At 38.3% G+C, this 13,949-nt stretch overlaps 1 protein-coding gene across 3 annotated transcripts in view; it reads left to right on the top strand.

The window, feature by feature from the left end:
* The window catches only part of SKA2 (spindle and kinetochore associated complex subunit 2), a 51,715-nt gene continuing 37,766 nt past the window's right edge, over positions 1-13,949 (top strand). The window contains exon 1 of one of the 3 annotated variants that reach the window (XM_058703264.1): positions 1-121. In XM_058703264.1, coding sequence (XP_058559247.1) covers positions 89-121 — 33 coding nt within the window. In that variant the 5' untranslated portion in view covers positions 1-88. The other 2 variants (XM_058703265.1, XM_058703263.1) reach the window with 2 other exon arrangements.

Genomic DNA, 13,949 nt, shown 5'->3' with positions numbered 1-13,949 from the left:
AGTGACAGCTGTCCAATAGGCACTCTCAGTGCTAGCACGGTTTGCGGCTTAAGCACTGCCGCGGTCTGAGGAATGTCAACTATTCAACATGGAGGCGGAGGTCGATAAGCTGGAACTGATGGTGAGTGTAAAGTAAAGGAGATCTACTGGGTAGCTTATTTCTCTCGGATGGCCTCCAAGGTGGGATGCAATTTCGAGTCGCCTGAAACCCTGGGCGGCAGAAGCTGGACCAGATTCAAGTTCCCTCCTCTTGTATCAAAGGGAGTTGCAGCCGCCTGGTCTCTTTTAACCGCCGCGGGGGAAGGGGTTACATCCGGGAAACTCGTGAGGGAAATGGCGGGAGATGCTGAGGTAGCTGGGCCTTTGGAATTCCTTGTTCCGTGCCCTAACCTTTCCGCCCCTCAAGGAACTGTGGCTCGTGCAGGCAGCGTTTTTTGCATTTCTCCCCAAAAGACCCTAACCGCTCCAAGAAGGGGAGAGGTCGTTCACACTCAAAGAAAGGGGGATGGAAGGTGAGGTGGGGAATAAACCGAGGGGGGCGGAGAGAAATCCCATTAGGGCAGAGCCGTTCACGTTCTTCAAGGCGGGTTGAGAAAGTCTGAGAAAGGTTCTAGACTCGCGTGCACAACTTCTTAGCGGTCGAGGAAGCTCCAAGGCCAACATATGTTTGGATCGAAGGTGGCAGCCCTTGGGTGGGGGAAAGGTGTGAGCGATGGGGACCTGAACCTCGAGCTCCTTTCTTGGAACGCGGGAGGAATTGGGACAAGGAAGGTACCCTGCTTTCGAGTTGCCGAGTTTCATTCATTTATGAAAGTAGGGGGCGCGGGCGAATAATTGGAAAGGATTCAGGCGGCTGCTTGGCCTGCTCCGGGGCGCCAAGCTGAAGGGCTGTCCTAGTTTTTTTCTATGGATCCTTTACTGACTTGTTCTCTTTATTCCCTCTCTCCCATTCTTAGACTACCAGCTAGATCGCCCGCGCTTTTTTCTTCTTAGTTCCCCTTGTTCTATCTTCAGCCCTTACCCCCTCCCTGCATTACTATGTTTGAATTGGGCTGGCTTTCTTTAAAATGAGGAATTTGGAGGACGCGTCCGTCATTGAGCTCCTGTCGGTTTTTTGTTAAAGAAAAATAACAATTAATTCAAAAAGCTCAAATCTTTACTCTCCGTCTCAAACCGCCCGTCCCCCCTCCCCCGCCCTCCCATACCCTGGCATTACAATTTAGATATCATTTGTGTCAGCGTTGCTCTCTCCAAGTTGAACCTTAGGTCACTTAGCATCTACACTTGTAGTGATCCTGGAAGAAACTGAGTACCATACCCTGATTCCCACCTCCAGAAAATGTGAGAGCTTGATATATCTTATTATTTTCTCCTGATGTATTAATGAATTGTAGCGGCTCTCCCATACAAATTCGACTTGAAGTTTTACAGTTGATTCTAACAATTTTGAGTTTTAATTTTCTTTGTGGGAGTAGGGGGGAATGGGGTGGGAGGGAATAGCAGTGAAGAAGGAAGAAGTTTTTGCCGCTTTCCAAACCTGTAATAATGAACTTTCAGTTCAGAGTTTTGGTTTTTTTAATCATGAAATGCCTTTAAACCAACAAAAGAACCAAAAATATGTGAAGTATCCTAGTTTGATTCTGTCAACCGGCATAAATGTTTAACACCATCTTGCCCTTTTACCCATTCTGAATATCTCCCTCCAGATGGAGATTTCTGCCTAATTGTAAGATGCTAAATGATACTAATTCTGCTTTTAACAGTTTTCCTCCTCCCTTAAGTTGACTGTTTATTTTTGAGGTACCAATTAAGGTTTTTTTGACTGCATGAGAGTCAGTATTCTCACAGGACTTTTTTTTTTTAGATTGAACACAATTTTTATTTATTTAATTTTTTTTTTTTTTTTTGAGAGAGAGAGAGAGAGAGAGAGAGAGAGAGGGAATGAGCGGGGGAGGGGCACAGAGGGAGGAAGACAGAATCCCAAGCAGGCTCCAGGCTCCGAGCTGGCAGCACATGGGGCTCTAACTCTCAAACTGTGAGATCGTGACTTCAGCTGAAGTCCGACGCTTATCCATAACACTGAGCCACCCAGGCGCCCCCTCTTTTTCCTTTTTAAATGTTTAGATTGAACACAATTTAAGGGGAAAATGATTAAGTGTACATCTTGAAAAAAGTAGATTTTAGAAAACTATGAGGTAGCCAGGCTCTTAAACTTTTAAGTGTTTGAATGATTGGGTAGTTTTTAAAAATTCTTTTTAAGAGGTGAAGAGAAGAAAGCAGGTCTTCTTAAATTACTTGCAAGTAACCTAGTGGTAGCCTTCCCCTCCCCCCACTTCCAGTTATTAGTTTGTTTCCATAATCGTTAGAGTTTAAAAAATGTATTTGAACTATTACAGTTTTGTTATCACTGCTTTTTATTGATTGAATAGTAAAAGATGGTGCATCTCATCTTCAGATTTGCCATGTGCTATATCTATGAACTGGTTTATTTTCTAAGATTAGAAAGAAATGATTTCCTGTACAATCCTCTGAGTTTTGGTTCTACCTTACTTGAATAAAGGATTTGTTGAGGAACTAATTTTGAAAATTTATTAAATCAGGGGCCCCTGGGTGGCTCAGTCAGTTAAGCATCTGAGTTTGGCTCAGGGCATGATCTAATGGTTCTGGGTTGGAGCCCCACCTCTGGCTCTGTGCTGACAGCTAAGGAGCCTGGAGCCTGCTTCAGATTCTGTATCTCCCTCTCTCTCTGCCCCTCCCCCACTCACTCTTTCTCTTTCAAAAAATAAATATTAAAAAAAATTTATAAAAAGAAAAGAAAATTTAGTAAGTGAAAGAGAATGCATATTATTGAACTTTGAAAATAAAGTATTCTCACTTTGTAGATAGCCTGATCCTCTTATTTTAAAAATATTTCATATTTTTCTCATTTGGATTAATTTCTAATTCAGAAAATTAAACATTTCACTCTTAAATACTTCTATTTATTTATTTATGAATACTTTCCTTAAAACTTGATCCTTGGCTAGCAGAGTTGAACTGTTCTAATACGTGAGTTGTATGGCCTAGGATTTGAGGTCTAGTCATTCATGTTCCAGTTGTCCTGAATTTGAGTTCATTTCTAACTCAAATTAGGAGGTTCAATCTAACCAAGTAGCTGATTTAAAGAAAGATTAGTGAAAATGGAAAGTATTTTTGCATCAATCAACATTATTAATGGAGGAATAAACTCATTGTAGTGTTATCTTTGTTCTCTTTTTCCCTTTCACGTACTGATTGAGTGGTATTTGTCCACTGTTCTTTTGTGGTACCATTGTGCACAAAAGTACAATGTTATACTATCATACTATTTCTATTTCTGGGCTTACATCTGACTTTTGAATGGTGTCTTACCAGTTAAAAGGATAGGATGGTGATAATTGGCTTGAATCCAAGAAAACCGGATTCTTAAAATTTCAGAACCTCCTCCTGTACCATATATTATTTTCTCCTTGATTTTTCTGTTGGAAGGAAATGGAGATGATTTCCTGTATTTAAGATCTTTAGGGGTTAACTGAAATTTTATTTATTGATTGATTGATTTATAAAAATACGTTATTTTTAATTTTACGGACAGAGAGTGCAGGGGAGAGGGGCAGAGGGGGTGGGGAGAAAGAGAGAGAGAAAATCTCAAACATGCTCCACGCTCAGCATAGAACCTGACGGGCTTGATCCCATGACCCCAGGCTCATGACCTGAGCTGAAATCAAGAGTTGGACACTCAACCAACTGAGCCACCCAGACGGCCCTATTTATATATTTTTTTAAAGTTTATTTATTGCTTTAGAAAGACAGAGCATGTGTGTACATGTGCACAAGTGGGGAAGGGGCAGAGAGAGAGAGAGAGAGAGAGAATTGCCAACAGGCTCTGTGCTTTCAGGGTGCAGCCCAACTCCAGGCTTGATTCCATGAACTGTGAGATCATGACTTAAGCTGAAATTAAGATTCAGATGCTTAACTGGCTGAGCCACCCAGGCGCCCCAGGGGTTAACTGAAATTTTAAAATCCCCTTCCATAGTATTCTATTAGGAAGGCTTGTTTAGGAGACGTTAATTCCCTGGAAATCTGTAAACTCTTGAGATAAGAAGCCATAAGATGGTTATAGCTTTTTCTTTCTTATTTTTTTTTATTTAAAATTTTTTTTTTAACGTTTATTTATTTTTGAGACAGAGAGAGACAGAGCATGAACAGGGGAGGGTCAGAGAGAGGGAGACACAGAATCTGAAATAGGCTCCAGGCTCTGAGCTGTCAGCACAGAGCCCCAATGGGGCTCGAACTCATGGATCACGAGATCATGACCTGAGCTGAAGTCGGCCGCTTAACCAACTGAGCCACCTAGGTGCCCCAGTTATAGCTTTTTAGTATGTAATGTAGTTTAGATTCAAGAAACATAGATTGGGTATTTAGAGATTGAGAAACTTATTTTACTTTTCATTTGTTTTCTCTGATATTCTTTTTTTTTTTTTAAGTTTGTTTGTTTGTTTATTTATTTAGAGAGAGAGCACATGAGCAGGACTGGGGCAGAGAGAGGGAGAAAGAGAGACTCCCAAGCAGGCTCCACACTGCCAGCACAAAGCCCAATGTGGCTTTGAACCCACAAACAGTGAGATCATGACCCAAGCCAAAGTTAAAAGCTGGATGCTCAACTGACTGAGCCACCCAGGTGCCCCTGTTTTCTCTGATATTCTTAATCATTTGCTATGGGGAGCTAACCAACAGGTCTCAAGAACAGTAATCTTTTTCACAACTTTGCTTTGGTAGTAATTATAACTGGTTTTGTTAATACCAGTCCTAACGTTTCAACAATACCCATGTTAATAACTTCTAAAGCTTAGGACGTATTTACACAATTCCTTTCTACAGATTTCTGTTGAATATTAATCATAGGTCAGTCATCAGAAAACTAGTATTTTGATATTTAGATTCAATTCTTTTTAACATTGATATACATATTCTTAGGTTTGGGGTGTCTTCTGTACAAAATGGCAGCCCTTCTTTAAATTCTTTTCACACTGAAGCTTCAACTGATGCAAGATGCTTTTGTGTTCCTTTCCTACCAATTTCTGCTAACGAATGCTCTGACTTTATTGCACTACTGTACTTTACAGCTAGCAGTGCAATAGTATTGTCAAAGCATCTGAAAGCAGAATGCACACCAGAATTTTGATTCTTGCCTTACATCTTTCTTCATTATCTGTGAGTAATTTATTACAACCTTTGTTACTAAAAAGTATATAATTTTATTACCCAAAGTGTATGTTTTAGAAAGTCATAACTTGAAGAAAAAAATTTTTTTAACTAAAAGCTCACTGTCATAATGCATTATGAAACACACTGACATAATACTTATTATAGCTAGAGTTGTTATGGCTTGTTTAAATGAGTAGTTCTTTGTATTTTGCTTCTTTCTATCACAGATTTGGATAGGTTCTGGCAAATCTTTTTTTTTTTTTTTGAGTTTTAAGGTGAATTAGTAAGTGATGAAAACAATCTCTGCTGTATATTTCATATGATAACTTGCCCCGAATCTTATTTGGTATTAATTTTGTGTACTATGTAGTTTGTACTTGAATTTAAAACTTGAGAATGCTTGTTTTAAAGTTCTTTTTTGTAATAATGAAATATAATAAAGTATACATTCATTACTTTTTTTGTAATTGATTTTGAGATATAACTTACATACAATAAAACTTACCAAATTTCGTTGTACAATTTGATGAGTTTTGACAAATGTGAACAGTCATGTAACCACCACCATAGACAGTATAGAAAGAACATTTCTATCACCTGACGTTTCCTGCCCCTTTGTAGTCAACCTCCTCCCCTCAAACTTTCTGACAATCATTGATCTCTAGTTTTGCCTTTTCTAGAAGTTCACATAAGTTGAATCATTTATAACTTGCAGTTTTTTGTGCCTGGCTTCTTGCACTTAACACAATAAGATTCATCCATGTTGTTGTACATATTAGTAGTTGGATCATTTTCATTGCTGCGTAGTATTCCATTGCTATAGATTTACAAATTGTTTATCCATTTACTAGATTATGGATTTTGGGATGTTTGTAGGTTTTGCCTATTATGAATAAAGTTGTTGTGGTATTTATACATTGTGGTATAAGTCTTTGGACATAATGTTTTTTGTAATGTTTGGACGTAATATTTTTGTTTCTCTGGGGTAGTGTGATAAAATATATGCTTCATCTCATAAGAAATTGCTGAAATCTTTACCAAAGCTGTGATTTAGGGTTCCAGTTTCACCACATCTTTACCAACATTTGGTAGCTTGGTATTGTCAGTCTTCTTCATTTTAGCTATTCTAGTAGTTGTGTAGTGGTATCTCATTAGTTTAAATTTGCATTTCCAGAATGGCTAATGATATTGAACATCTTTTCATGTGCTTGTTTGCAGTTGATATATCTTCTCTAGTGAAATATCTGTTGAAATCTTTGAATCAGTTTTCAAATTGAAATGTTTGTCTTTTTAATTATTATGAGAGCCCTTTAATTTTCTCTGTTATTTACCCTCTCACATAAAAAATTTTGATGAAGTCCAATTTACACATTTATTCTTCTATGGATTATGGTTTCTGTGTTCTATCTCACAAATCTTTGCCTAACTCAAGGTCACAAATGTTTCTTTTATATCTGTAGTTTTAGTTTTTACATTTAACTATTTGTATTTATTTATTAATGTTTACCTGTCTTTTTGAGAGAAAGAGAGACAGACAGAGTATGAGTGGGGGAGGGGCAGAGAGAGGAGACACAGAATCCAAAGCAGGCTCCAGGCTCTGAGCTGTCAGCACAGAGCCCAACATGGGGCTTGAACACACAAGCCATAAGATCATGACCTGAGCCGAAGTCAGATGCTTAACTGACTGAGCCACCCCGGTGCCATTTACTTTTTTTAAAAGTTTATTTTGAGAGAGAGAGACAGAGTTCCTGAGTGGGGGATGGGCAGTAAGAAACTGAGATAGAATCCCAAGCAGCCTCCACACTGTCAGCACAGAGCAGGATATGGGGCTTGAACCCACAAACTGTGAGATCGTGACCTGAGCCAAAGTGAAGAGTGGGACATTTAACCAACTGAGCCATCCAGGTGCCCCTAAGTTTCACATTTAGATCTTTGTCCATTTAGAGTTAATTTTTGTATGTGGTATAAAGTGAGAGTAGAAGTTCTTTTTTTTAATTTATTTTTCCATATGGATATTCCCTTGTTCTTTGTTGAAAAGATTATCATTTCCCCATTGAATTACCTTAGCTCCTTTGTACAAGTGTGTATGGGTTGGTTTACTTATTTTTGAACTATTTTGTTCCTTAATGTCATATCGTACTGTCATGATTGCTGTAGCTTTATAGTAAGTCTTGAAATCATCTAATATAATGCCTCAGACTTTGCTCTTGTTTTCTAAAAATTTTACATTATTTTGCATTTCAAATAAGTTTTTTGTTTTGTTTTGTTTTGTTTTTTGTCAATTTCTACCAAAAAAGCCTGCTGGGATTTTGATTATGTTGAATTTAAAGAATAATTTGGGGGAGATTTGATATTTTAAGAATAATGAATTTTCTGATTAATTAACATTATCTCTCCATTTATTAGATCTTTTAAAATTTCTCTCTGGGGTACCTGGTTGACTTGGTCAGTTGGGCATCTATCTGACTCCTGATTTTGGGTCAGGTCATGAACTCATGATCATGAGATTGAGCCTGGTTGGGTTCTGCACTGCCAGTGCAGAGCCTGCTTGGGAATCTTGCTCTTCATCTCCCTCTGCACCTCCCCTGTTTGCACCTGCACGTTCTCTCTCTCTCTCTCTCTCTCTCTCTCTCTCTCATTCTCTAAAAAATAATTCTGAACAGTGTTTTTTAGTTTTCAGTGTATAGGTCTTGTTTATAAGTTTTTCATAACCTGTGGATTGTGACTTCTATTAGTGCTCTAGATCATAAAAATAGACCAAAACTGTTATAATGTGTATTGCAAATAAATTGAATTTCAGAAAAAAGTAAGCTATTTGTTAAACAAATGTCCTTAAAAGCTGGAAGAATGGATGCAAGAGGGAAGAAAGATAGTTGAGATATTATTAGGCATCAGTTGGACATCATTTGGTAGGGGATGAAGAACATGACTGCTTTTGATAAAACTATTTTATTCCCTCCCTTGCCTCCAGTGTGGCTGTTTTCTTCTTTGGCATTCATTCATTCATTCATTCATTTATTTAAAATGTTTATTCATTAAAAATTTTTATTTTAATGTTTTTATTTATTTTTGAGAGAGAGAGAGAGAGAGCAAGCAGGGTAGGGGCAGACAGAGACAGAGACACAGAATCTGAATCTGAAGCAGGCTTCAGGCTCTGAACTGTCAGCACAGAGCCTGACATGGGGCTGGAACCCATGAGCCATGAGATCATGACCTGAGCCAAAGTCAGATGCTTAACCGACTGAGCCACCAGGCATCCCCATTTTTGTTTGTTTGTTTGTTTGTTTGTTTGTTTGTTTGTTTTTGAGAGAGAGAGGGTGAAAGTGAGCAAGGGGCAGAGAGAGGGGAAAGACAGAGAGAATCCCATGAGGGGCAGAGGGAGAGAGAGCGAGAAAGAGAAGTGGGCCTCACCCTAAGTGGGACTCATGTTTACCTGAAGCAGGGCTCAAGCTCAGCTGAGTTCACCAATGCATGACTTGAACTCATGAGAGTTCAAGGCGAGATCATAACCCAGCTGAAATCTAGAGTTGGGCTCTTAACCAACTGAGCCACTCAGACGCCTCTTAAACTGTATTTTTGATGTGAACACATCTTTGATTTAAAGAATAGGGTATGAGAGGCCATACGTATGAACCCATTTAAAATCAAGTGGGAAGTTTTCTTCTTCCTTGGAGCAAAGTAAAAGTTTTAAAACAAAAAAATCTTACATTTGTTACCCAAATATAATACAAAGTTTCAATATTAATATCTTCGATAAATAAAATTTATTCTTTAAAAAAATATTTTTTTGTTTATTTATTTTTGAGAGAGAGAGAGAGAGAAAGCATGAACAGGGCAGGGGCAGAGAGAGAGGGAGACACAGAATCCGAAGCAGGCTCCAGGCTCTGAGCTGTCAGCACAGAGCCTGGCATGGGGCTCGAACCCATGAACTGCAAGATCATGACCTCGAATGGTGAGATATCATGACCTGAGTAGAAGCTGGACACTTAACTGACTGAGCCACCCAGGAGCCACCAAATTTATTCTTAATTAGGCTTTTTTTTTTTTTTTAAGTTTATGTATTTTGAGAGAGAGAGAGAGAGAGAGAGAGAGAGAGAGAGAGAGAGAGAGAGAATCCCAAGCAGGCTCCTTGATGTCAGCTCAGAGCCCAACTTGGCTCTTGAACCCATGAACTGTGAAATCATAACTTGAGCTGTGATCAAGAGTAGGATGCTTAATTGAGCATTAATTGATTAATGATTAAGCATTAATTGATGCTTAACTGAGCTACCCAGGCGCCCCTTCAATTAGATTTTAAAAAGGTTATACTTCTAATTTGTCTCAATATATAACATTTTAGAATTTTTTTCAAGTTTATTTATTTAGAGAGAAAAAGAGCAGGAGGAGCAGAGAAAAAGGGAGAGTGAGAGAATTCAATATATAACATTTTATTTATGTATTTATTTGTTTTTTATTTTTTAAAAGATTTCTTTTTTTAAAAAAAAGTTTATTTTCGAGAGAGACAGTGTAAGTGAGCTTGGGCACGCAAGCAGGGGAGGGGCAGAGAGAGAGAGATAAAGAGAGAGAGAGACAGAGGATCCAAAGCAGGCTCTGTGCTGACAGCAGCGAGCCTGATGTGGGGCTCGAACTCATGAATTAGACATCATGACGTGAACCGAAGTTGGATGTTCAACCAACTGAGCCACCCAGGTGCCCCAGTATGTAACACTTTAAAAGTTTGAATAAGTCAATCCTTGATTCTTTGACTCAATGTTTTTGTTCTCATTTTATCAATGAGGAAATAATCTCAGTTTTTGCTAAGATTTTCATTTAGTAAGGAGTGGCTGGCTGGCTCAGTCCCAGGAATGGGTGAGTCTTGATCTCAGGGTCATGATTAAGCCCCATTTTGCGTGCAGAGATTACTTAAATAAAAACTTAAAAAAAAAAAAAGATTTTCATGTAGTGACTGTAAAATATGCCAACATTATTAGAACAATTTATTTTTGTTAGGAAATGTGAGAGTTTTGTAACTTTTATAAATTCCTCCTTTCTCCACTTAATCTGCCTAATTGTAAATGATAGTACTTCATACTTTCAGTAAGTGTTACTAGGGCAGGCTAGTACTAAAGTATAACATATTAACATATTATGAAACTTATCTGAGAGACAGAGAAATTAAATACATTGAGACAGATGCCATGATGGGACAAGTAAATACCAGGTTCTATGGGGGGCACATTGGAAGGAGGTACCTAAGGGCACCTGGCTGTCTCAGTCAGAGGAGCCTGCAACACTTAATCTTGGGGGTGTGAGTTTGAGCTCCACGTTGTTGGTTGTAGAGATTACATAAATAAATGAAATTAAAAAAAAAAAAAAAGGAAAGAAAGCAGAGGAGAAAATTTATTAAAAAAAAAAAAAAAGAAAGAAAAAGAAAAGAAAAGAGGCACCTAATCTGGGGAAGGCTTCTTGTTAGAGGTGAAATTTAATCTGAGACTTCAACGATGAGCTGGTATTAGCCAGTGAAGGAAATGGTAAATGTTCCAGGCAAAGGAAGCAGTGCACGTGAAAGGCTAGAGATGAGAGGTGTTACCCGACTGGGGGAAACTACCAGTGGGTCAGCAGTGTTGAAAAGGGGAGCAGTAAGGTTGAGATGAAGAACCCATTATATCAATATTGTAGCTAATTTAAGTTGAAAACTTCTACCACACTTTTTCTTTATTATGTTCCTAAACATTTTATATATTTATGTTCTGTGGTAATCATGAACCTATGTTCTTTAATTAAAAAAATCTTTATATACATACACTTCAGGTTTTGGGTAAACTATAGGGAAATTTAACTTTTTTTTTTTTTGAAATTTAACTTCTGATTCTGTCATTGTGTATGGATTTTTGTGTTCTACATGCTTCATTGCCCTGTTTATTTCATGTAAGATAGCATAAACGAGAAGTCTAAAAAAAATAACCGAAAGGAATGTTTATCTGAATATTCTTGTAATAATACCATGTCTATCATTTACATGTACCACAGTGACCTACTCTGGTTTTTTCTTTCCCCCAAAGAAAATAGTAGTATTCTAGTAAAGTGAATGATTCACCCCAATTCTTTACTCTTCTGTGGATCCATATTCTATTGTGGTTTTTGTTGAGATATAATTGACATATATCATTATATTAACTTCAGATGTACAAAATAGTGATTCAGTATGTGTATATATTGTGAAATGATCACAGTAAGTCTAGTTAAACTCCATTACCACACATAGTTATATATTTTTCTACTTTTTTACTTATTTAAATTTTTCACAAGGCTTTAAGATCTATTCTCATCAACTTTCGAACATACGATACAATATTAACTATAGTCACCATACTGTACGTTACACACCCCTGACTTATTTTGTTGTTGGAAGATTGTACCTGTGTCCACATGATTTCGTGATGGGCAAAGTACATTTCCCTGCTTCTGGATGTGCTGTGGCCAGTGACATATGGATAGAGTGGACAGTGTGCCAACTCTGAATTTGAAAGGCTTTGTGTATTTTTGCTAACCCTGTTATCTTCATGAGAAGAATTATCTTCTGGTTCAAAGAGTATGAGAGACACCTGGCAATAGAACTGCAATGAGAGCCACCAAACTCAGCCTAACCTAGAGCACCAGATTCCAGCCGAGTTGCACTTGAAATCAGGAGTTGGACGCTTGAATGACTGAGCCACCCAGGCACCCCAGAAATCAGTGATTTTAAAAAACAGCGTGGATATTTGGCACGATGAATTCAGTGTGGCTGAGGTTGTAAGATGTGAGGCACTGATTAAGAGCATGTTATTGTCATCTTGTGAAAAATTATACTAAAAGTTGGGATCAATTCTACAGGCATTGGAAACCCCAATGATCTTTTCTTTTTTTAAATAAAGATTTTTTTTTTTAAGTAATCTCTATCCAACATGGAGCTCAAACCTATAACCCCGAGATCAAGAGTCACACCCTACCAACTGATCTAGCCAGGTGCCCCAACCCTGATGATTTTGTTTTTACCATTTAATTTGATTTATTATTATTTTTTTAATTTACATCCAAGTTAGCATATAGGGCAACAATGATTTCAGGAGTAGATTCCTTTTTTTTTTTTTTTTTTTTTTAATGTTTATTTATTTATTTATTTTATTTTTGAGACAGAGGGAGACAGCATGAGTGGCGGAGGGTCAAAGAGAGAGAGGGAGACATAGAATTCAAAACAGGCTCCAGGCTTTGAGCTGTCAGCACAGAGCCCGATGTGGGGTTCGGACCCACAAACCATGAGATCATAACCTGAGCTGAAGTTGGACGCTCAACCGGCTGAGCCACCCAGGTGCCCCAGGAATAGATGCCTTAATGTCCCTTATCCATTTAGCCCATTCCGCCCCCCCCCGCCACAACCCCTCCAGTACCCTCTGTTTTCCATATTTAAGAGTCTCTTATGTTTTTGTCCCCCTTCCTGTTTTTATATTATTTTTGTTTCCCTTCCCTTATGTTCATCTGTTTTGTATCTTCAAGTCCTCATATGAGTGAAGTCATATGATATTTGTTTTTCTCTGACTGACTAATTTCATTTAGCATAATACCCTCTAGTTCCATCCACGTAGTTGTGAATTTCATTCTTTTTCATTGTTGAGTAATACTCCATTGTGTGTGTGTGTGTGTGTGTGTGTGTGTGTGTGTGTACCACATTTTCTTTTTTTTAATTTTTTTAATTTTTTAATATATGAAATTTACTGTCAAATTGGTTTCCATACAACACCCAGTGCTCATCCCAAAAGGTGCCCTCCTCAATACCCATCACCCACCCTGCCCTCCCTCCCACCCCCCATCAACCCTCAGTTTGTTCTCAGTTTTTAACAGTCTCTTATGCTTTGGCTCTCTCCCACTCTAACCTTTTTTTTTTTTTTTTCCTTCCCCTTCCCCATGGGTTTCTGTTACGTTTCTCAGGATCCACATAAGAGTGAAACCATATGGTATCTGTCTTTCTCTGTATGGCTTATTTCACTTAGCATCACACTCTCCAGTTCCATCCACGTTGCTACAAAAGGCCATATTTCATTTTTTCTCATTGCCACGTAGTATTCCATTGTGTATATAAACCACAATTTCTTTATCCATTCATCAGTTGGTGGACATTTAGGCTCTTTCCATAATTTGGCTATTGTTGAGAGTGCTGCTATAAACATTGGGGTACAAGTGCCCCTATGCATCAGTACTCCTGTATCCCTTGGATAAATTCCTAGCAGTGCTATTGCTGGGTCATAGGGTAGGTCTATTTTTAATTTTCTGAGGAACCTCCACACTGCTTTCCAGAGCGGCTGCACCAATTTGCATTCCCACCAACAGTGCAAGAGGGTTCCCATTTCTCCACATCCTCTCCAGCATCTATAGTCTCCTGATTTCTTCATTTTGGCCACTCTGACTGGCGTGAGGTGATATCTGAGTGTGGTTTTGATTTGTATTTCCCTGATAAGGAGCGACATTGAACATCTTTTCATGTGCCTGTTGGCCATCCGGATGTCTTCTTTAGAGAAGTGTCTATTCATGTTTTCTGCCCATTTCTTCACTGGGTTATTTGTTTTTCGGGTGTGGAGTTTGATGAGTTCTTTATAGATTTTGGATACTACCCCTTTGTCTGATATGTCATTTGCAAATATCTTTTCCCATTCCGTTGGTTGCCTTTTAGTTTTGTTGGTTGTTTCCTTTGCTGTGCAGAAGCTTTTTAT

Source organism: Neofelis nebulosa, chromosome 16 (assembly GCF_028018385.1).
Source record: "Neofelis nebulosa isolate mNeoNeb1 chromosome 16, mNeoNeb1.pri, whole genome shotgun sequence".
Taxonomy (NCBI): domain Eukaryota; kingdom Metazoa; phylum Chordata; class Mammalia; order Carnivora; family Felidae; genus Neofelis; species Neofelis nebulosa.
Note: the sequence above shows the minus strand (reverse complement) of the source record. Positions and strands in the feature narration are given on the sequence as shown.